This window comes from Desmodus rotundus, chromosome 8 (assembly GCF_022682495.2).
Source record: "Desmodus rotundus isolate HL8 chromosome 8, HLdesRot8A.1, whole genome shotgun sequence".
Taxonomy (NCBI): Eukaryota; Metazoa; Chordata; class Mammalia; order Chiroptera; family Phyllostomidae; genus Desmodus; species Desmodus rotundus.
Genome location: NC_071394.1, coordinates 129505121 through 129527721, shown reverse-complemented (window position 1 = coordinate 129527721; position 22601 = coordinate 129505121). Strand labels below are relative to the sequence as shown.

Below are 22601 nucleotides of genomic sequence, written 5' to 3'. Positions count from 1 at the left end.
CTCACAGCCTTGTCCGTGGTATGAACGTTACTATGTTTCCTCACTTCACCTCTAAATGTTGTGACTAAGTTTTTAATGTTGAATGGCTACTCGGCATTTATGGCGTCATTATATCCTAATTTACTTGGCGATTCTCTGGGCACAGAGGTTCTGGTTTTCGTAATCATAAAGGGTGCTATTATGGATTTTGTGTACTATGCCTCAATTCAGTTTGGGAGTGGGGGCAAGTACTCGTTTTCTCAGAACCTTCGTCACTTGTCAGACCCTCAGCACCTGCTGTGGCAGACTGCTGTGGGCACCGAGGGCGGGACAGTGACAGACGGGTGTCTGCCCCCCTGGAGGGGACGTCCCCATGGAGGGGACGGAGACTGCCGAACTGAGAAGTAACGTGGAGAGTTAGGCCTGGAGAAGTGCTGCAGGTAAAGCGGGGAGCCCTGGCTGGTGTGGCTCAGCGGATTGAGTGGTCCCTCTCTTCCTCCCTCTGCCTCTCTAAAAAATAATAAAATCTTTGAAGTAATAATAAAACAGGGAGGGGACCTGATCTATGACCAGTGAGCAACGATGACTTCAGAGCGTGCTCCCTGGAGTGGGACCTCCAAGGTCGCAGGTGGTGGCCTCACCTGTAGCAGGTGCTCTTCAGAACAAGGGAGCCAGTGAAGAGTGAGCAGCAGGTTTTCCTCCATCAGCATTGGGTTTTTAGATTTTAAAATATTTTATTTATTTTCAGAGAGAGGGGAAGGGAGGGAGAAAGGGAGAGAAACATCACTGTGTGGTTGCCTCTCATGAGCCCCGCACTGGGGACCTGGCCTGTGGCCCAGGCATGTGCCCTGACTGGGAATCGAACCGGTGACCTTTCGGTTCACAGGCTGGCACTTAGTCCACTGAGCCACACCAGTCGGGGCCCTGTAGTTTCGCTGCTTTAAAAGGGGGTTCATCTTGTTGCTAGAGGCCATTGTGAGGGTTGTACGAGGTAATACGTTGTAGAGCCAGTCTCTGGCAAGCAGCCAACAGTCCATAGTTCTTCTTTATTCTTCGTTACTAATGGCTGCTAGCTTGACCTGTACCAACCCTTGTCGTCTTGCCGTGAGGTTTTGTTTAGTGGTATGCACTAAGACAGCTTCTCCGGTGCAGGGAATGAACTTCATATATCCTTGGTCTCTCGACACGGGGTAGGAACTTAGTGGGTCATAAAGGCATTGACTAGGTATCAATAAAACTTAGAGATTTTGAGTATTTTTAGTGACTGTATCATGGTCATTTGGCTGTTTATTGGGATCCAGGCTTTTTTACATGTGTTCACATGGATTTAGTTTTTTTCCCCGAAAATCAGAGGTCTGTGTTCTTGGTGGCACCTTGGTACCTGACTCCTAAGTCGAGGCTCCCTGGGGTTGAGGTGAGTTTCCTGGCCACAGAGTGGCTCCTGCCGCTGCGCGTCAGAGCCAGGGTTCGGCTCAGAGAGGGCTGCGCCGAAGCCCCTCTCGCCACTCCATCACCTTGCCAGCTGCTACCCCGGAGCTTAATTCACGGTGAGCGAGACCATCAGTGCAGGTGATGGCAAAGACAGACCCGTGCCATCACGAAACACCCTTCTCTGCGCCCAGGCCTGACCCAGGTGCCTGTGCAGTGGGTTGGAGCCCAGAGTCCTGTGTCCCAGAATGTGGCCACCTCATCAGTTAGCCGGGGACCTCGGGCAATTCTTCCTCTTGAGGAAGGTTTCTTCATCTGTGAAACAGATCCAGCCTCTATCAAGATTTTTAAGAGGACTGGCTCAGCGTAGAAGCTCATGTATAGGGAATTATCACTTCTTGACAACCTTTAAGCTCCGTTTAGTTTTTAAAATTTTTGAATATCACTCCCATGGTGAGGAATTTGCAGTAAGGTTGAGCTTTACTAATGGTAAGAAAACTCTGAGATGCCCTAAATGAGAGCAGGCTGGAGGGTGGAAGGAAAAGGTGAGAGGTTAATCAGTTAACGACTGGAGGGCACCGCAGCAGGCTGTTTACATTCCTGAGAGCATGTTGAATTAACTTCCAGGGGACTCTTTCCCAATTACCCACAGACTAGCCAGGCCCCAGACCACCAGGCCCCTCTGGTTCTTGCTGACTCATGAACTTCCCAGACTTGTTTCCAGGTTGCCCACAACCAATCCTAAGGAGCAGACACTTCCTCAGGGACTCTGCACCTACCTCAGAGCCAGCCAAGCTTCCATTCCCCCACCCCTTTATCTGTAAACTCTTCCAAAACAACCGACTTCCTTCTTTCCCAGGTGGTTTGCATAAAAGAGCCCGTCAAGGGCAGGACTGCGGACACCTGGCCTTCCTCCTGTAGTCCTGAAGTCTAAACTCTGGTGGTTCAACCCCAGGGCCTGGTCCTTTTCTGGCCAGCGTATGGGTCTGTAAACCCTTTCAGAAAAACTTTCAGCCGTGAATGTTTTGAGCTTAATTCTGGTTAGGGCTAAATGGAGCTGTTCCACCTGAATTATATTTAAAAACTAAGATCAAGTATTTGCAACTTACCTGGAATGCATTACAAATAAGATATATTCATAGGTGGGTGAAGAGAGGGTTTTTTGGGTTTTTTTTAACAATAGGAAATGATATACTAAGCAAAACATTAACAGTTGTAGAATCTAGGATGTAAGTGAAATAAGCCAGATGGTGAGGGACAAATACCATATGATCTCACCTTTAACTGGAACATAATCAACAGAAGAAAACAAACAAAATATAACCAGAGACATTGAAGTTAAGAACAATCTAACAATAGAGGGGAGGTGGGGAGGGACAGTGGAGAGAAGGGTTTTCGGGAACTACTATAAAGGACACATGGACAAAACCAAGGGGGAGGGTGGAAGCAAGGGAGGGAGGTGGGTTTGGCTGGGGTCGGGTAGAGGGGTAGGGAAAAAATGCAGACAACTGTAACTGAACAACAGTAAAATAAAAAAGAATCTAGGATGTATAGTTAACCATGTGGTTCTTTCAACTGCTCCCTATGCTTTCATAATACAATGTTGGGGAGAAGCCCTAAGATCATGCCCACTTCATTCTACCCATGGGGAGCATTCTGTAGCAGACTCACCGGGGCTCATGAGCCTCAGCTCCCCCACCCACCCACCCACCCACCAGGGCCTCTTCCCATGCAGAGTGGAGGACTTGCTGTGCTGCAAGGCCCAGACGCTCTTGTGTTTTGGGAGGAAAGTGGCCAGACCTTGCTGAGGGTCGGTGTCCTGCAAACACAGGTTGGTGGAGTGGTTGGGAGGGCAGGGGTGGTGAGTAACCGGTGACAGCAGAGCCCAAAAGATGGTCTGGCCAAGTCCCTGCCAGGGGGAGTTGGGAAAAGACGGACCTGCCCTGAAGAGAGGGCTGTGGTTCGCTGCGCCTAGGGTAGGGCTCAGGAAGGCTCTGACTCACTGAATTTCCCCTGGTGATTCTGCCGCGGGGTAGGTTTGGAACCACATTCTTTGTAGGAGCTCTCCAGTAAAAAAGAGGGATTCAGTCGTGCAGACTCATTCAGAAAACAAACTGGGTAGATTTTATACTTGCCAAAAGGGACAGGCAGTAGAGAGAGGGAGGAGCTGGTGACAGAAGTGAATCTCCTTTGCCCAAGGTTTCTGAGGGGTCAGGTGACAGCGTTTCAAGGGATCAAGGACAGAGAGAGTGATATGAGATGGCTAAGGGGTGTAGGTAAGACTCCACCCATTTCTCTCTTCTGTTGCCTTTCAAAAATAACACAAGAAAGGGATCTATCTTTACAGAGAAATGTTCTCATCTAAAGCCAAAAGCCAACCCTGAATACAGGGCATAATCTTAAAGGTCATATTGGGCCCAGGCCAATCATTCACACTGTTGTTTAATTTCACCGTGAGGACAGTGTGGTGGGCAGGGAGGGAGGCAAGATTGGCGGCCTTGGAGAGGTGGTCCAGAGTCCAGTGGGCACAGGGGTGAAGGAGGGTGTGTGACCCCGAGGAACACCTAAGAGGAGGGACAAGGCAGCTGGAGCTGCCAGAAGGGCGCTTGTGGCTTCCCCCTTGTGTACCTGCACTTCATGCTGCCCCAGCGCGGCGACCTTTAAATAAGGAGCAGGTCCGAACACGGTCTGCTATAGGTAGGTTGTATCCTGGTAGCCCTGGGTTGGGTGCCCGGAGCAGCAGGGGGCAGCAGGGCAGAGCTCTGACGCTTTAGATCTGAGACCTGGCAAAGGCGACAGTGGTGTCATCAAGGTGTCCATGCGCGGGCCCACAGGCAACTGCAAACGGGCAGCATCCTGGGGTGGGCCAGCACCCCCAGGGCGGGCAAAACCTCCCGTTTGCCTCGTGTGAGACCCAGAAACAGGACCTACCTGGCGGGGTTTCAGGAAGGTCAAAGCGCTCAGCTCAGCACCTGAGAGAAGAGACGCTCTGTGGATGTAGCTACGATAACAAATGCACATTCTGTGTAGAAAATGGTTGTGTCCATCTGCAAATGCAAACACCCAGTAACTGTAATCCTCCACCCGAGACCCTCGCTGACCATACAGCAGTGTCACTCCAGACCCTTGTCCTTGGACTGCTTTTTAACAAAAATGAAAGCATACTCTACAGCTCATTTTGAATCATCCAGAACATCTTTCAACATCAGTATTCACAAAACATTCTTTTAGAAGAATGTACGGAAACTCGTCTTATGGGACATAATGTATGACTATCTGCATATGTTGTGTATCTCGGTAGCTTTTTTAATTCCTTGCTGTTATAAAACAGGGCTGATGGGCATCTCGTGCATGTTGTTAACTCTCCGGAAGCTGTCAGAAGTCCTGATGGGATCCTCTGCAGCACTCCCTCCCCGCCGGTTTGGGTGGCCTGCGTCCGCCAGGGGGCGGGCGGGAGCTGCGGGCGGAGCTGGACTGCGCATGCTCGCGCCGCGGGGAACACGTGCGGAGGGCGACGGGGCGGGAGGGGGAAAGGTAGGAGGTGAGAGGTGAAGGGGCGGAGAGCTGCGCGTGCCCTGGCGGCCCGGAGAGCGAGGGCGGGCGCAACGCACCGGACCGCGGGCCGGGAGCGCGCACGCCGCGCCGCGCCCTTGTCGCCGCCGCCGCCCGGGAGCAGCTACTGCCACAGGTACCACCGCGCGCGTCCCCACGGCGCTTTCTCGTGGGCCCGGGCTCCGGCCTCCCGCCGCGCGGCCCCTGGAGTTCCGGGATGGGGGACGCCTCCTGCTTGGGCGCGCGGGCGCTGTCCAGCAGCTGTGCCGCCCGGGCTGGGAGACCACAGCCGGGAGAGGGGGCCGGGCTGCTGCGTACCCCCCACCCCCCGCAGCCCCCGCCGAGCGAACCGCGCGCCCCCACCTCACCCTCGTCCCCAGATGGCCACTACCGGGAGAGAGGGTCCCGCCTTTGCGACCTTGGCCCCGCTGTTCCCCGGAGAGTTGTCGGTTCTAGAACCTGCTTTGGGGCTGCCGGGGTTTCCCGGGGTGCGGGGGAGAGCACGCTGTTCACTCCCACCTCTTTTGGAAGATCTGACTGAGAGGCACCACGTAGTTCCTTGGTGGGTTTTGTTTGATTTCTGGTTTTCTGTTTTACGCAAACCCAAACTTGGCTCACTAACGTTGCCTCTGTTTACTTCTCAGTGGGTCTATTATCTCTGTCTCAAACAGGATTATATTGTCTTGGTAGCATTAGTTGCAGGGAGCCCTGGGTTAGACTGGTAGAAACACAAAGTTGTGCAGGTGGAAATGCTGTTGGCTGAAGGGGCAGCGAGACCCTGCGGGGGCCATGGCAGGAGTTGCCCCTAGTTCGGGCTACTGCTGCGCTACCTGGCTATGGGGACCGTCAGGACTGCGTGACTAAACTTTCAGGTGTTGTAAAGGGGATGTAGAACGGTGTCTTTAATGCTGTTCATCCAAACAAACGTTTCGTGGAGTTTGGTTACACGGCATTCTTCCTGATGTGCTGCCGTCTCAGGGTGTTGTGCTGAAGATTGAAGCTTTTAGAAGGGAGTCGGGGTTGGGGCTGACCTGTTAGCGCTGGATGCGTTTTAGGTGTTTCTGAGTGATGCCTACTTGACGACCTGTATTTTTGTTTTAAGTGTATGTTAATACAGTTTAGGTTTTTAACGATTTACACATTTGCAGCATTCCTACTGGGCACATGATGTAGAAAATACAAAACATGTACAAATACATCTCTGTATTCCATATTCATTCTTTTGGTCATAGACTGAAATAAAAAGAATTAGGTCTGTGGAGCTCCTCTGATGTTTGAGAGCACCCTTTATTGTTGGGACAAAAACAGCACCTTTCTGTAGTCCCTGGCTGAGGAGCCTTCCCCACCCCCATCATCTAGTTCAGGGTTGGAAGGTGGGTAAAACGCCTGCTCCTATGACTAGAAAATGGAGGCATAAATGCTGTGAATTGCCAGAGGTCACATGCAAGCCAATGAACTGTCTGGCTTGGAAACAGCCCATACCTGTGGGTTCCACACACATGCATATCTCCATGTGTGGGGGTCGGCTTCCCGGAGGCTTACTCTCTTCGTGTCCAGCCGTGCCCTTGACCGTGGCCCAGAGGCCCCAAATGACACCTAGGTTTACGTGCTGTTTGCTTTCCCTCACCCTTGGTGGCCATTTGCTGGCCCCTGGTGTTAGGTTTCCTGGCTCTGACAGGTACTTCACATGTGGTTTGTGTCATCGCTGTCATTGAACAGGTGAAAAGCTGCCCCTCAGAGAGAAACTGGGTTCCCAGAGTCACCCTGCTTGTACGTGGTGGCTCAGGTCTCCAAACCAGGTCTGCGGGACTCTACCATCGGAGCTACTTCCACTCTAACCCTCTCCTTCCAGAGCTGATCGATGAGGCAAGGTCCAGGTGACTTCTTTAGACACCTGAGATAATAATTTTGGGTAAAATATTAATTGGCCTCTTGTGTTGTCTCGGTACTGTGCTGGGTGCTTCAATAACTTTTCTCAGTCGTAATAACCAGGTGAGAGTGATACTGTTATCACCCCCTTTACTGATGGCTTTTAGAGACTCTCTCTGGCCTGGGTCACCTGGTGCGTTAGAGGCCTAGGTCCAGGTTTGTCTGACAACAGAGTCGATTCTCTCACACTGGTTGCACCTGCTGGCTTCATAGTCTTCTCACCTGACTGTTGGCAGGTGAGAGGTAGCAGAAGGTGATGAGGTGACAGGAGGGAGGCAGTGTCACCTGAGTCAGAGATGGTGGGACTGAGCAGGAAGGAGACAGCAGTTTGGCCGCTGCATTTGACATTTTCCATTTGAGTGGTTAGGGCCTCTGCCTGAGGATGTCGCAGTGTCGCCGGGCCCTGTGTGAGCTCTCCAGTGGGGTCCAAAGCAGGGTGTGTGTGTGTGTGCAGTAGTGCACGTGAGTCTAAGGAAGAAGATTAAAAGCAGCCTTTGTTTGTGTCAGCCTGACTGAATTTGTGTTATGTGTTTTATAATGTACATATGGCACCACAATAGTGCATGTATAATTTATTTATAAGTAAATGGATATTGGGGGTGTATACTACCGTTATCAAAAACCTTTGGAAATCAGTGGTTTATTTGATATTGGGCATTTTCTAAGTGCATAAATTATGTAAGACTGTATGCTAACCATTTGTTTCTGAATTGGAAGTCTAGTTAAATTCAGGGTAATTCCACATAACCAGAGAGAGTGGTACTTCATATCAATAACCAGTTGTAAATTATTTTGAAGTTGCAGTCGTGAGTGTGAGTGAGGACCTGGTATCTCAGTAGCCTTGATGTCTGAGGCGCGGGGCTGATAAAACCCTTCGGAAGTTAAAATACTGTTGGGCCTCTTCTGGGTTAAACAGGTTGATTTCACTCAGAAGCTGGCCGGACTAACGTGATCAGCTCACACAGATGTGGCATTTAGTCATGTTTGTGCTGTTCCCCAGCTGTTGAGTATTTTTAAATCCTCTTGATATTGAAATTACAAATACATTGATTCCTTATTTTTACAAACCACGTTGATTTTCTTCAGTTGATTCCACTGTAGTGGTTGGATTATCTCAAAATGAGCAGTTCCAGAATTCTACCTAATTTAAAAATATATCTTTATCATCTTCCAGCTGATCATTTCATAATTGAATAGATTAGTATTTGTTCAGGGTTTAGGTTAAAATAACAATGGGTTTTGAGCAAGAAATACATTTTACTCACTAGACAAGCTTTTTTATCTAGGTGAGGCATCATTACTTATACTCAGGTGGCCAAAAAGTTTTAGTTTTTCCCCTACAATGGCTCTAGTAGCGCTCAGTTGTCTTTAACCTCATTCGAAACAATTTTGTTAGATTGTATTGTGACAGCCGTCATATCAGCCTGCATTTTATTTTTTAGAAAGATTTTATTTATTTATTTATTTTTAGAGAGAGGGGGGAGGGAGGGAGAAAGAGAGGGAGAGAAACATCAGTGTGTGGTTGTCTCTTGCACATCCCCAACTGGGGACTTGGCTTAGAACCCAGGCATTTGCCCTGACCAGGAATCCAGCCGGCAACCTTTCCATTCGCAGGCCTGCACTCAGGCCACTGAGCCACACCAGCCAGTGCTTAGCATGCATTTTAAAAACACTTATCAAAATTGGTGAATTTTTGTGCAGCCATTTTAATATTGAAGATGGAAAAAGATAGGCAACATTCTCACCATATTATGCTTTTGTGTAGTGTATGGAGAAGGTGTTGTGACTGATCGAACATGTCAAAGGTGGTTTGTGGAGTTTCTTGTACTATTGACATTTTGGCCAAATAATTCTCTGCTGTGGGGGTGTCTTATGCATTGGAAGATGTTTAGCAGCACCCCTGGCCTCTGCCCACTAGAGGTCAATAGCGGGAGAGAGCCGACATACTCAAAATATCCAGATCAATAAAGTTATTGGTGCAAATGAAAAATGTCCTTTATTTTATGGAAAAAAAAACCATGTGAACTTTTTGGCCAGTCCAGTAGACTACCAGGTGCTGCTGCTGCTGGTCCTGGCCCCGGGAGCCAGTTTGAGAGCCGGGGCTCCATGCAGATGCGCCGAAGACCAGAGCACACCACCAGCGCTCCCGTGCTTCACCCCGAGTCCCGTCGGCCTCAGGGCATCTGCGGTACTGCTTTGCCAGGTCGTGACTGGCACTTGTTCTTTACCAGTGACTTCCTTATGTTTAGATGATGCCAGAACTAAGATTGCATTTCCAACTATCGTGCTAATTCTACTCTTTCCCTTCAGTCCCATCTTTCTGGATTTCTTGAGGGATTCGAGTTGTTTTTAAGTACAAGTCACCCAGGTTGGAGGACAATGAGTAGGCAGACACACATGCGCAGTTAAATTCTCTGTGGACCCAGCCTGGCTGCCAAGCCGGCTTCTTCTCGGGCCTCTTTCGTGCTCATCCCGTGTGCTCCCCTTCTCTGTGTCCATTTTGTGTTACCGTGGGAGCATCTTTTCACGTAAAAACCATACTGTAACTTTTTTGTTTTCTTAAACAAGAGTATCTCACTTGCTTTTATGTTTTCCAACAACTTTCTCCCATGAGCAGCCCAGCCCAGCCCAGCCCGCTTGCCGTGTTTGGCTGTGGGCTCAGTTTCCCCTTTGGGCAGACTGCTGTCCCTCCCCGTCAGCAGTCTCCAGGGGCTCCGCCTGTGCCCTGCCCTGAGCCGGCCTGGCCAGCCCTCCATCCCTCTGCGGCTCACGTTACTGCTCGGCTCTGTGGGTGATGACCGTCCTTCTTTCGGGCATGAGTCCTGGTTCGGTTTGATGTGTATTCACAATCGTCACCCCAGGGACAGTGACTGGTGGAAACAGGAAGACCTGCGTGTGGCAGACGACAGAGTGGTGCATGTCACACTCTTGTCCGGGAGGGGGGTCTTGAATTCTTACCTCCTGACAGCCAGCCCAAGCCTAACTGCGAGAAAGGACACGCACGGGACTCCTAGATGTCTTCTCCTGAGCCGTGGGCTGTCTTTCTCACAGTCCACGGTGCCCTTTGATGCACAAAAATTACTGGTTTTTGTGAAGTTCAGTCGGTCGACTTTTTTGTCATTGCCTGTACTTTTGGTGCTGTAATCAAGAAATCCTTGCCAAATCCAGTACCATGAAGATTTCCCCATTTTCTCTTCAGAGTTTTGTCGTTTCAGTTTTTGATCCATCGGGAATTCATTTCTGTCTGTGATGTCCGGGGAGGGTCCAGCCTGAGTGTTGGCGCGTGGCTACCTGGTTTTCCCGGCCCCAAGGAAGATGCCCCGGTGAACCTCATCTGCTGGCTCTCTTCTTTGCCACTCTTCCCTCAAAAACAGCTCTTTTGCACATTTTGTGTTTGGAATGGAACCATCTTCCTATGGCATTTATAGTAAAAGCTTTTGAGTTAGTAATGAAATAGAGACTCATCACACTGCCACTTTTGTGTGAAGTGTCAAGAACCCTGTCCTGGCTGGGTGACTCGGTTGGTTGGAGCATTGTCTCGTGCACCAGAAGGTTGCGGGTTCTATTCCTGGTCGGGGTGTGTATGGGAGGCAGGAGATCTCGTTTCTCCCATGTTGATGTTTTTTACTCCCTCTTCCTTCCTCTCTCTCTAAAAATCAATCAATATATATCCTCGGGTGAGGATTAAAAAAAAAAACCCTGGTGCTCTCCAGCAGACCACACTTCTGTCAGGAAACCAGGCGAGGGCCTTCGTCCCGTGTGGCCTGGATGTGCCCATGTGTGGCTGGGAGCAGGAGGCTGGTCCTGGCCAAGCTCCTGCCTGCACCTGCGGGGAACATGGCTGAGGGCACCCTCTCCAGGGCCAAAGGTTTTGTCTTGTGAAATGACAGGGGCTGCCCCATTGGGCTCCAAGGTTGTTTCTGGCTTTAAAACAGATTGTTTGCACATGTTCGTAGTCATGGTCAGTCCAGCCCCTTCGTTAGTCGTTCCCGACCAGGTCAAGAGGGAGCGAGAATGCAGATGGCCAGCGTTGCGGGAGGAAGTCTTTAGCCTCTGCTGACGTTCCCATGCAGGGTTCTGTGTGACGTCTTCCTGCAGTCAAGACGTTGCTGTGCCGTCCCGACAGCTGCTCTGCTCGGTCCCTGTGTCCTCAGGTCTCAGATTCCCTGACACCAGCTTTCCATCATGAGCTGGAATTTTTTTGTTTTCTTGAAAATTCCTGCAGTTTACTTGGCTAATTTTGATGCTTAGAGAAGCAGGATTTTCTGTCCTGATCATTGGCCCACTTTGTCAAGCAACACGCAGAAGAAAACCTCCTTTCCCCCAGGTGTGACGTGCTTGTACCACACAACAAGTTCAGCATAGTGAGCAGACTCGCAGTGACTTTCCGCTTGGCACCTGGCAGGGTGCTGGGTGCTCCAGGGAACACAAAGGTGCTTTGGCTCTGACCTTCTCCCAGGAGGGACAGTCAGGGGAGGCTGAGAGAGCCCGAGGGGACCAAGGCAGGGCAGAGATACAGTTACAGCGCTGAAGGAGGAGGGCTGCTGCCTCCGCAGGGGAGCTGTGTTCTTGCCGCTTTCAGTGTCGGCTCTTCAGTGCGGCAGCTCGTTCACAGGGCACAGAACTCAGAAGGCACAGAGGAGCGCGCCAGGGCAGCGTCCCTTCCACCTTGCCCCTGGCCACCTGATCCCCGCCCCGGAGGCAGCGTGGTGCCAGTTCTCAAGTGTCCAGGCCGGGGCGTTCTGTGCGTAGCCCCCCAGAGCCCCGTGCTTGCCTGTGAAGGCAGCGCACGGTAGCCCCTGCCTTTGTTCTGTTTGTTTGTCCTAGTTCATTACCGACACCCAAGAGCTTTCCCATCGTCTTTTACAATCTCCCCTTCTCAGGATTGCCTTACTTTATTCAGCCAGAGCTTTGCTGATGGGCCCAGGAGGTATTTTAAATTTTGCATGTGCAGATAACACCGAGTCCCCTTCCCCAGGCGGCAGTCCAGCCTGGCCAGGCACACCTGTCTGGTCACTTGCCAGAGGCGGAGTGCTAGGTGGGCGAGCATTTGCTTTTGCCACTTTGTGGCTCTTGCCAGCTGCCCCTCGTGGGGGATGTGCCCGCCCCCCCCCGGCCGCAGCTCAGCACCTGCGTGCATGCCCTCACCGGCTCGCCGCAGTTTGAGCCTTGCCGATTCCACAGGTGAAAACAGCTGCTCTCTATTTTTTCTCCCAAAATTTCTTAGTTCAAACTGTAGAGACGTTGAAGAGTAGTAGAATGAGTGCCCACGACGCGGGCTGTTCCACTGGGTCCCTCTGGGTGCCGTGAGGGTGAAGGGCTGTCGCCATTTTCTGTTCTGTGGAAAAGCTGGCTGTGTCCTTCGCCCATTGTTCGGTTGGGCTTTGGTTTTTAAAACTGATTTTGTAGAGGTTGTTTATATATGAAGAAATGTATCACTTTGTCATTGGTCTGAATTCTCTAAAGTTTTTTTCAGATTGTTTTACACACACACACACGTTCTACCTCGGATGGTTTTACCATAAAAAATTTTTGGTTCTTAATTGGGTCATACCTGTTGTCCTTTTTAAAAGGTTTCTGGGTTCCCAGTTATGCCTAAAAGATCTTCCCCAGTAGGAAAGTACGAAAAATTATCCTGTGGTTTTTCAGAGTACTTTCTACCTTTAAAGCTTCTGTGCATTTGATTTATTTTGGTTTGGGGTCCAGCTAAATATGTTCCCAAAAGGCCACCCATTCGCTGTGACAGTGTTTTTGTCCCACTTGTGTAAATATTCTGCAGCATTTACTATGTGTGACATTCTTTGCCACGTGCCCTGTGCATTTGGGCCCATTTCTGCACGTTCTGGTCTATACACTGACCTGTGTGTTCACATGTTACTAGTACATTGTTTTACTTACTCTAGCTTTAAAGCGTGTTTTGATATGTGGTAAATTCTCATCTATTATCTGCAATTTTCAGAATTTTCCTTTTTTTCAGGTATTAAGTGAAGTCCTGTTTGTTTTTACCGGGGCTGTGTTACATTTTTAGGTTAACGCAGGAAGAGTGAGGTTTGGCAATGAGTCCCCGTGGAGGGGTGGCGAGCCTTTCCCTCTGTTTGGGCCGTCTCCTCCGTTCGAGAGCTTTCTTGGCATTTGCTCTGAGTGAGTGCGCAAGCCGGTCTGTGTGCGCGTGTGGTTGGTGTCGTTGCAGCCTAGGTCTCCTGCCTGCTCACTGATGATGTTGTGAAGGCACCGATTTCTACTCGAACTCTTAGCACCTCACCTGATTCTTTCATCCCCTGTGAGACGTTTTGGCCGGCTCCCTCGGGTTTTCTGGGTGTGTCATATCATCTGTGAACAATGGCGGCCACACCTTCTCTTTTCTGGTTGTGTGCCTGTGTTCTCTCTGTGGCCGAGCTGCGCTGGCCGGCGCCCTGCAACAGTAGGAAGTAGTGGTGGGGAAGCAGAGCCTCGTCCAGCCTCTGCCTGTGGGGAAAGTCTTCTAATGTGCCCCCTGGGCTTGCTGGTAGCTTTGGGTTGAGAAGGGTGTCACCATGTATGTAGTTGAAGTCCGTGTCTTACATACATGCATACACACACGGTCACGCGTCACCTAACAGCGGGGTCTGGCCTGAGAAGTGCGTCATTAGGCGGTAGGATCGCTGTGCTCACGCAGCGTGCACCTACACAAACCTAGATGGAACAGCCTGCTCACCCGGGCCGTGTGGTCTGTTGCTCCTCGGCTGCAAACCTGTACGGCGGCTAGTGCACTGGATGCTATGGGCAGTTGTAACAGTGTAAGTGTTTGTGCATCTAAGCTCGCCTAAACCTGGAAGAGGCCCAGTAACAGCGTGACAGGAGGTGGGGCACCTGCCATGAATGGAGCTGGCAGGACGGAGAGCTGCTCTGGGAGAGTTGGTGAGTGAGTGGTGAGGGGTGTCAAGGCCTGGACGTGGCTGTACGGGACTGTAGACTGTATAACACCGTTCACCTGCTCCCTTCCGGCGGGGTCAGAAGTGGAACATGGACGCTCCCCCGCTGCTCCGTGAGCAGGGAGGTGGGCTGCATTGACTGGGAACAGTGGGGACAAGCTGGCTGGCCAAGGAAGGCACAGGTCACCGTAGCCCTGGCTGTCAGGACAGCCTGGCGCGAGAAGCAGTCAGACGGAGACACCGAGGTGGAAAGGTAAAGGCGCCGGGGGCCGATGTGGCCATGTGGTTCATGGTGGGCAGTGGGCAGATGGAGGAACTTTGTGGTATTCATTAAAAACGGGGGGCTTAACCTGGGGAAGGTGTATAAGCAAAACCGAGGACTTGGTATTTTCCACCCTCCACTTGGAGTCTTTTTGTGTCCTTAAAGCCGAGGTGAGTCTCCGTGGACAGTGTGCAGTTGTCCTGTGTCCCATCGGTTCAGCTCCCCCTGGCTTTTGATCAGAGAAGGTAATGCATCTAAATTTGAAGTGATTATTGGTAGTTAAGGACTTAGTAATGCCGTCTTGTTTTACAAAACAGCTGTTTTGTAAGGTTCTTTATTCCTTTCTTCCTCTCTTGTGTCTTTTCGAATTGGTGACTTTTTAGTGGTGTGTTTTGATTCCCTTCTCTTTATCTTTCAGTATCTGCTGTGTTTTTTTGTTGTGTGTTTACGATGAGCTACACAAACATCTATAGTTGCAACAACCTATTTTAAGCTAATAACAGCTTAATTTTGATAACGAACAAAAACTTTGTGCTTTTATCCACCCCATATTTTGTTTTTGATGTAAACAATGTACATCTTTTTATATCGAGTAAGCCGTTAACACATTATTGTAGCTAAAGTGACTTTTGATACATTTCTCCTTTGACATTCATATTGGAGTTCAGCGATTGACACGCCTCCATGTCACAGCACGGTCACGTGCCTCGTAGGGACCTGTGGTCGGGCGGTGGCAGACCGCACACACAACGCTGCTCTCAGAGGGTTGCAGTGGATCATACGCAGAAGGTTGCGATGTTGCAAGAGAAGACTAAGCCTGACTAAAGTGTTGTATTTGCTGCCCGCTCTGGGTGGCTTACGTAGACGAGGGTCAGCATGCTGTTTGCCCACCCTGCACCCACCCAGGTGGGGCCTGGGATTGGCGAGGGAGTGAGGGGAGAGGGCTGTGGAGAAGGGGGGCCCAGGAGCCCACCCTTGCCCTGTGTATGTGTGTGTGTGTGTATGAGACACTCTGTCTTGGGCACCATAGTTTTGCTGTATCTTTTCTGTGTTTGGATAGGTGTTTTTGGACACACAAATACTTGTTGTGGTACATCTAACTGCAGTACTCAGTACAGCAACCTGCTGTACAGGTTTGTAGCCCAGGAGCAATGAGCTATACATAGCATGTCGCCCAAGTGTGGCAGGCTGTGCCAGCGACGTTTGTGTAAGTGCACGCTGATGTTTACATGGTGATGAAATCGCCTGATGGCAAGAAATATGTTTCTCAGAACATACGCTCATCGGTAAGTGATGCGTAACTACATTAGAATATCCTGAACTTGACTATGTTGTCACCTTTACCAGTGTGTTTTATATTTCCGTGTCGCTGCTTAGTATCCTTTCAGCTTGAAGAATTCTTCCAATGTTTCTTGTGAGGCAGGTCTGGTGGTAGTGAACTCTCTAAGCTTTTGTCTGGGAGGGTCTTCATCTCTGAAGGCCGGCTTCACTGGGGAAGGACTCTTGCTTGGCGATTTTTTCTTGCAGTGCTTTGAATTCAGCGCCTCACCCTCTTCTGGCCTGTGGAGTCTCTGCCGAGAAATCCTGCTGCAGCCTCACGGTGGTGCCTTTGTGTGTGAGGGATGTTTCCCTCTCGCTGCTTTTGAAATCTTGATTTTAGATAGTTTTCTTTGTTAAAGATTGTATTTCTTTATTTTTAGAGAGGGGAAAGGAGGGAGAAAGAGAGGGAGAGATACATTGTTCGGTTGCCTCTCCCATGCCTCCGGCCAGGGACCTGGCCTGAAACCCAGACACGTGCCCAGACTGGGAATTGAACCGACGACCTTTCTGTTTGTGGGATGATGCCAACCCTCTGAGCCTCACCAGTCAGGGAGATTTTAGGTCGTTTTATTAGAATTTATCTTGGAAAAGATATTTTTGGCTTGACTCTTTGTCCAGATCTCTCTCCAGATTTGGGTTGGTCTCAGCTATTTTTTCTTTAAATAAGCTTGGAGCCCTCTTTCCCCCTCTCTTCTTCTGGGACTCCAGCAATGCTTAAGGTGTTTCTCTTGATGGTGTTCTGTGATTCACATCGGCGTCTGCGTGGAGGGGGATCTTCTGTGAGGCAGGCGGCAGGACTGTGCACGATCTTAGTGGTGTGGTGCACGCAGGCCTCCAGCGCCCCCACCCTTCCCACACGTTGTCTCTTGACATTCAGGGAGCAGCACTGGAGAGTCTGATCCGAAGAAACCTGGACCTGTGGTCTCGGTTCTGGGACACTGAGGGGCAGCGGCCACGGGCTGGTCTGAGGATCAAGGGGGGGAAACTGCAACTGGTTGGCAGGCATCAGTCTGCAGAGAGCCTCCGGACAGCCTCTGCGCAGGCGCAGGTCTCCTACGTGTTTGCTCCCTGCTGGGCGTGGGCGCGTGGCTTCCCCAGAGCCCTCCTCTGCCCGGCGGGTCAAGCCTCGTGAACACCCCTGCTCCTGGGGCCGGCAGCTGTCCCCTGGCCACTCCAGCCCTTGCGTATTGAGATGACCCACAGACGGTTCTTTGTGTTGCCCTCAGAGGGTGCCAGCCGGGACTCTGGACACAGCGTGTGCACCTGAGGCTTGTGCTCCAGGGGAGTTGGGGCGTGGTGGCCGTTCCTTCTAGTCAGTTGCCTGGGTACGACTCAGTTTGCTTCTCACTTCTGACCTTGGCACTCCGGAGGAGCCGCGTCTTGGCCTGGGTTTCCATCAGGGAGACGGATCAAGCCAAGGCGCGTGTCTGAGTGGACTCTGTGTGCCACAACAGGTGACTTGGCATAGAAGCGGGCTACAACTTGGGCTCCATGGGAGAGCGCAGTAAGGAAGGGCATTCTAGAGCTTTCTATCCTGATTTTAGTGCTTTAAGGCCCTCTGCTCGGAAGCAACAGAAATTAACTTTGGCTCACACCAGCAGCAAGAGGGTTTGTTGGAAGGACCCGAGGTGGCTCCCAGACTGGAAGGACAAGCTGATGGGCCCCAACCACAGAAAGGACTGGAGCCAGAGCAGCTGCCATCTTGGGGGCAGGGACCTCTTGGGGTTGAATAAGGACCCACATCCAGTTCCTGCTTCTTTCTGCTCAGAAGTCCAAGTCCAGGGAGAGAGGAGAGGCTAAACCAGCCCGGTGGGGCTCAGGGAGGGAGGGCGCCTTGGCTCTCGATGGGTCCATCCAGGCTGGGTCCCGGGAGAGGGGGATCCCCTGAGCCACACCGGGCTGCTGTTACTCAGAGGAGGCAGACAGGAGCTGTAGGGCCCTTCGCCCGCTGTGGGCTCCCAGGAGCACCTGTGAGTCCAGGAGCAGAGTCTCCGCCTAGCCCTGCCGTCAGAGTGAGCTTTGTTTTCCGTCAGGGGCCTCAGCTTTTTGGTGTTTCTGTGTTGAGGGCTGAGCCCACCGAACGTTCTTCTTCGGGGAGTCTCTCTCTGTGCACAAACACGAGTTTGGAGGGTTGCCCGTGTAACGGTCCTTCCCAGGGATTTCTCTCCATCTGACCTGAGTGCAGTGGAGGGGGGCTTGGGGGTCGTCCGCAGCGCCTGTCGGCAGCGACCAGCTGAAGGGGAGGTCTGTCACGCGTGTGTGCTCTCCTGTGCCTCGTGTGAGAGGAAGGCCGTCTGGGAGTGGCCTTTTGGAAATGCCTAGTACGGGAGGGGCGGGGGGGTCGGCACCAGAGCAGGAAGGACGGCTTTTGGCTTCTGTGGTCACACTGGCGGAGAAGCTGCCCAGGGACCCTGAGAGCTGACCAGGGCTGTGTGTGGGGGGGAGATGATGACTTCATGCCCGCATGTTGGCCTCAGGGAGCACTTCCCCGCCTCCGTCACCTCCCAGCAGCCCTGCGTGCAGAGCCCAGCACTGTGCCTAACTGGCTTTCCTCCCTCCTTGTCAGGTGCTGCAGATGCTGTCCACCGTCCACGCTGGCCAGCGTGTGCCAGGCTGATCCATGGTCACTTTTCGGGATGGCAGCAAGGTGACGTCAGCTGAGGATGACCCTGACTGACCGGCTGCGTGAGAAGATATCTCAGGCCTTCTACCACCATGGGCTGCTCTGCGCGTCCTACCCCATCCCCATCATCCTCTTCACGGGGCTCTGCATCTTAGCCTGCTGGTACGCCCCCACACTGCCCTGGGTCTCCCCGCCCTGCCGCCCTGCTCCTTGCTGCCCTGCAGCCCGTAGACTGTGGATGCTTTCTACACGGCGGGACTTGAGGCACGCTGGGGTGGCTGCCTGGGAGAGCTCTGGCCCTGGGGTGTCTGGCCACGAAACTGAAACGGGCCGGGCTGGCCCTGACTTACCGTGTCATCAGCTTTGTTCACGTCTCTGGTAATCTGTTTCCAAGTAAAGTCCAGACGCTCCTAAGAAACCAGGAGGTAACTGAAAGGCAAGGTTGCTACACTCCCCTTCTCAGCAGTGCGTTTGTTTGTGGTGCCTGGCTAAGAGCGGGGGCCTTCCAGGTGGCAAGGCAAAGTCCATCTGAACAGCCCCTCGGGCCCCTCCTGCAGGCTTGAGGATGTCCCCCGGAGACTCGGTTCTCTGCTCCCCTGTCGTTTTCTGTGTCCCGAGGGGCCTCCTTCTGACCTCTGGTGGACTCTCGGGGCTGCGTGCTCTCCAGGGACTGTTGTGAGAGGCACAGCGGCCCTGGGCTGTGCCTGTCTTTCTGTTGCAGGGCCCCTAGAATGATGACAGTGTGCAAGGAGAGTCTTGGTGTCAGGTCCCTGGTGGCCCTTTGGCTCTAAAACACTGACAGGCATGGAGAGAGCCACCCACCTCAGCATCCCGGTGTCTGGGAAGAGTCGTGGTTTCCAGACCCGTCAGACGTTCGCAGGTGTTCTCGGTGCTGGAAGGAGGGTGCTCAGGCCTGAGTTCAGGGCTCAGTGCGGTTGTTCAGGATCCTAGGCTCTTCCCCAGTTAGGGCTAAAAGCGGCGAACCCCGCCCATTGAGTGTCCTGCTGGTGCCTCAGGTGTCTGCGCCGTCTCATCAGTCCTCGTGATGACCTTGGGGAGCAGTCCAGTGAGATCTCTACCTGACCAGAGGGGGACGGGGGTTGCAGCCTTGGCTGGTTTACACAAGTACTGAGTAGGGGAATGGGTTCAAGTGCAGGCCTAGGGACACAGGTGCCTGTCCCCGGGCACTGCGTCACCCCGACTCCCCTCACCCTGACTCACTCCATTTGTACTGAGGTTTGACCTTTGTTAAATTGTGTCTTACGAGATAAGATCTGGGATAGGCCCAAGAATTGCACCTCTGACAAGTTCTCAGGCCTGGGAGCCATGTCCTGAAAACCACTATGCTGTGTCCTTCTTGAGAATGTCTCCGACATTCTGCCACGTTCATTAAAGGCGTCTTCTCTGTTGTTCTAACTTCTGGAGCAGCAGTTCACGTTGGTCTTCAAGGTTACCATCCTGCTTCCCGCCTGCGGTTGGGGTGGGACCCAGCTTTGCTCTGCTAAATCCTCGGGTCCTCCGTGGCCACTTTGTGTAAGCGTTTGCCCATGGGAGGGGGGAGGGCGTGCAGTGGATGAATACCTGGAGGTGAACTTGTGTTCTCTGTGGGCAGTTCAAGTTGAGGATGTGAGTGCCGTGACTCCCCTTCTACAGAGGCTGCTTGGGCTACAGGAAGGGGACGGTGTTTGCTCTTTGTCATTCGTCTTCTGGGGGCTGCATGTTGCCAGCTGGGACCGGGCAGCTTCCTGGAGGGAAGGCAGGCTGAATGGAGCAGCTGCTTGGGTGCACAGGGGCCTTATCTCTGAGTGAATAATTTGATATCACACATGTGTTTCAAAACAGACTGTCCTCGGACCTATGACGTGGAAGCCTGGTACGGGAAGTTTATGAGACAGCCAAGGTCTCAAGAATGAGGACATCACCTCGTGTTGGGGAGACTTAGAACGGGGGGAGGCCTGGGGAAGAGATGGCCGTGGCCATAGCAGTGTTGGAGGGTCCGTGAGCTCGGCTGCGGCTGAGCCTGCCTGCTCTCCCACGGTGCCGTCGGCCGGATGTCAGTCCTGAGGACGGTGGGTGAGGCCCAGGGCAGGACTGGGCTGACCATGGGTCTCGTCAGCCCTCAGGGACTTCCACGAGTGGTGTCCCATGTGGCTGCTGCATGTCTTTACAGGCGCTTGTCAATCCCTGGTCTTTGAAGGGTGACAAAACCGGAGTGGCGAGCTCGTGGGTAGAGGTGCTGCAGCGGGCAGGTCCGGGCAGCACAGCAAAGCTGCATCATCTCCACTTCCCCACGTGCCAGGGAGTGTGTGGGGCTTACTGTTCAGGGCTGCCACCATTCTTGTGGCCAGTGTGGCCCTGGAGCAAGAAGCCCGAGGAAGAGGATATCAGCTGCGGTGGCCCGACCAGGGCCCAGCAGGACCTGAGTGGACAGAGGAGAGGCTTTGTGAGGCTGCGGCCCCATGCCCCAGCAGTGCGGAGGGAGCCTCAGGCTGGGTCTCAGGCACCTCAGTGAGGATGGCTATGACACGTGCCAGTCAGGGTGCAGACCCACAGCCTCAGCCTGAGACAGCGGCAGTGCTATTGGACACGTGCGTGGCAGATGTGACCTGGCCTTGGCACAGAGGAGATGACATCGAGGAGGCTTCCTGGGGGAGCGCCTGGGCTGAGCTGTGCAGGAGGAGCCCCTTTGCAGGGTCGCGGCCAAGCAACTCACTGGTCCCACGAGAGGACAGGGTCACACCCGGGCATGCCCCCTGAGCACCCGCTGTCTCCTGTGGTCCTGCTGCTGGTGGCTCTGCTGCCTCTGTCTTCACAGTCACCCTGTTTTCCTTTGCACAGAAAAACCACCCTGTGCAGTTACATTCTCAGTACTGTGTGCTTAGTCTCCCAAACCGGAATTGTTGTCATGGGGTCTTAAAGGAGCTCTTAAAAACCTTTTCTTAAAATCTCATTGGTTTAAGCAAATATCCCCAAGGCTAGATGAAGTCTCTCAGCCTCCAGAGACAATAAGGTTGCGTCAGAGAACCCGCAGACTGTGGGCCTTCGTGGCCAGGAGACCAGGGACCGTGGACCCAGGACCCAAGCCTTGCTCTCTTCTGCCCAGGAAGCTGTCCTGTCAGGACAGCTGTCTTTCTGTCGGGGCCCTGTCTGCCTGCAGAAAACGAAGTGCAGGTAACAGACGGCTCTTACCAGTTTTATTGGATACTCAGGTCCCGTTTAATGGCTTACCTTTTACTGTTCCTGGAATGAGGGCTCGTTCAGTGTACGCCCAGGCCCGCCACCCTGAGACGCTGCTCGGACCCAGCAGCCGCCTGAGCAGTAGACCCCTGCGGCCACGAGGCTCTTTCTCCCGGAGACCTGACAAGACCTGCAGCCAGGCGGGCGCCACGGTAACAGGTGTCTGTTTGCCACCAGGGCCCGCCCGCCCTGCGACCCAGCAGCAGCCCAGAGAGGCCGCAGGTGCTGCTGCTCCTGACCTCCCCAGGAAGTGCTGGGTGCCAGGCAAGCTGGACTCCCCGAGGTGCGGGTCAGAGGTTAATGTGAGCGTCCAGGGGTCACTTGTGGTTCCACATCCTGCTGCTCATGGTTAGAGAAGGTGGACTTTAATTTGGAGAGCAGATGGGAGTCACCTCGAGGCCATTGCAAACCTGCGGACGACGGGCACCCTGCAGCCGGTGTGGGTGTTGGAGAGCAGAGCAGACGGGGCCCCTTCCCCTCTTTCTCGGGAGGACAGCCAGACGTCTCAGTCCCAGTTCCCACCGCTTCTCAGCCTCTCTCCTGTTCTGCCCACGTCTTGGGTTTCCCCACCATCACCGTGGCCCCTTTGGGGGTATGCACCCCGGGGCTGTGTAACAGGGCTCCTCTTTCTGCGCCCATGTGACCATTCTCTACACACCTTTATATTCTATTTTCGCGAAGGAGACAGATCTGAGTAACTGCAGCCCTGTCCGCACCAGGCTGGATAGCTGAGAACGAAGTCCCAAAAGCTCAGACTGGAGCCCGAGGACCAGCTCCAGGGCACTGCCCCGTCAGCATTGCAAAGGCAGGGGATCCCCCAGCACAGTTAGTGGGCCTCATAAATAAGGTGGGGAAAAACTCGGAGAGGCCTGAGATCAGAGACTCCTTTATCACTAAAGAGGGGTCAGGAGATCCCAGAAAGACCCCCTTCCGGTCTGCACTAGTCCGTCACTGCTCCCCCTGACCGGAAGAGAGAAAGCACCCCCCACCCCTGATGTCCCCACAGAGGTGTCTCCTGCGGCATCTTCTCTGTCATTTCTGGGGTTGCTCTTTCTGTATGTCTTCAGTGTCTCCTCGGCCCCCATGACAGGTGACAGGGAGGGAGGATGGGAGCAGATGGAGAGCAAGACTGTCTACAACAGGTGCGGGACCCAGCGCAGCATGAAAAGGCGGGGCTGCTCATTCAAAAAGCAGGGAAAGTACCGCTACAGGTACCAAAATACCTGCAGCTCCAAGGGGCCCCCCTGCCGACACGCCCCCTAGGTGTGCTACAGCACTGCCAGCCTGGGGTGGGGTGGCCGTCCCCTCTCCCTGCCCGGGGACACAGCTGGCCCCACCCCTTTTTGTTTCTTTCAGGCCC

General features: G+C 52.9%; 1 protein-coding gene across 3 annotated transcripts in view; it reads left to right on the top strand.

Annotated features, from left to right (window-relative positions):
- The first annotated feature begins 4943 nt into the window (after positions 1 to 4943).
- SCAP (SREBF chaperone) overlaps positions 4944 to 22601 on the top strand; it is a 37847-nt gene continuing 20189 nt past the window's right edge. For all 3 annotated transcript variants that reach the window (XM_053929407.1, XM_053929406.1, XM_053929405.1), the window contains exons 1-2: positions 4944 to 5095; positions 17948 to 18166. In XM_053929407.1, coding sequence (XP_053785382.1) covers positions 18045 to 18166 — 122 coding nt within the window. In that variant the 5' untranslated portion in view covers positions 4944 to 5095; positions 17948 to 18044. The remainder of the gene's footprint in view (positions 5096 to 17947; positions 18167 to 22601) is intronic.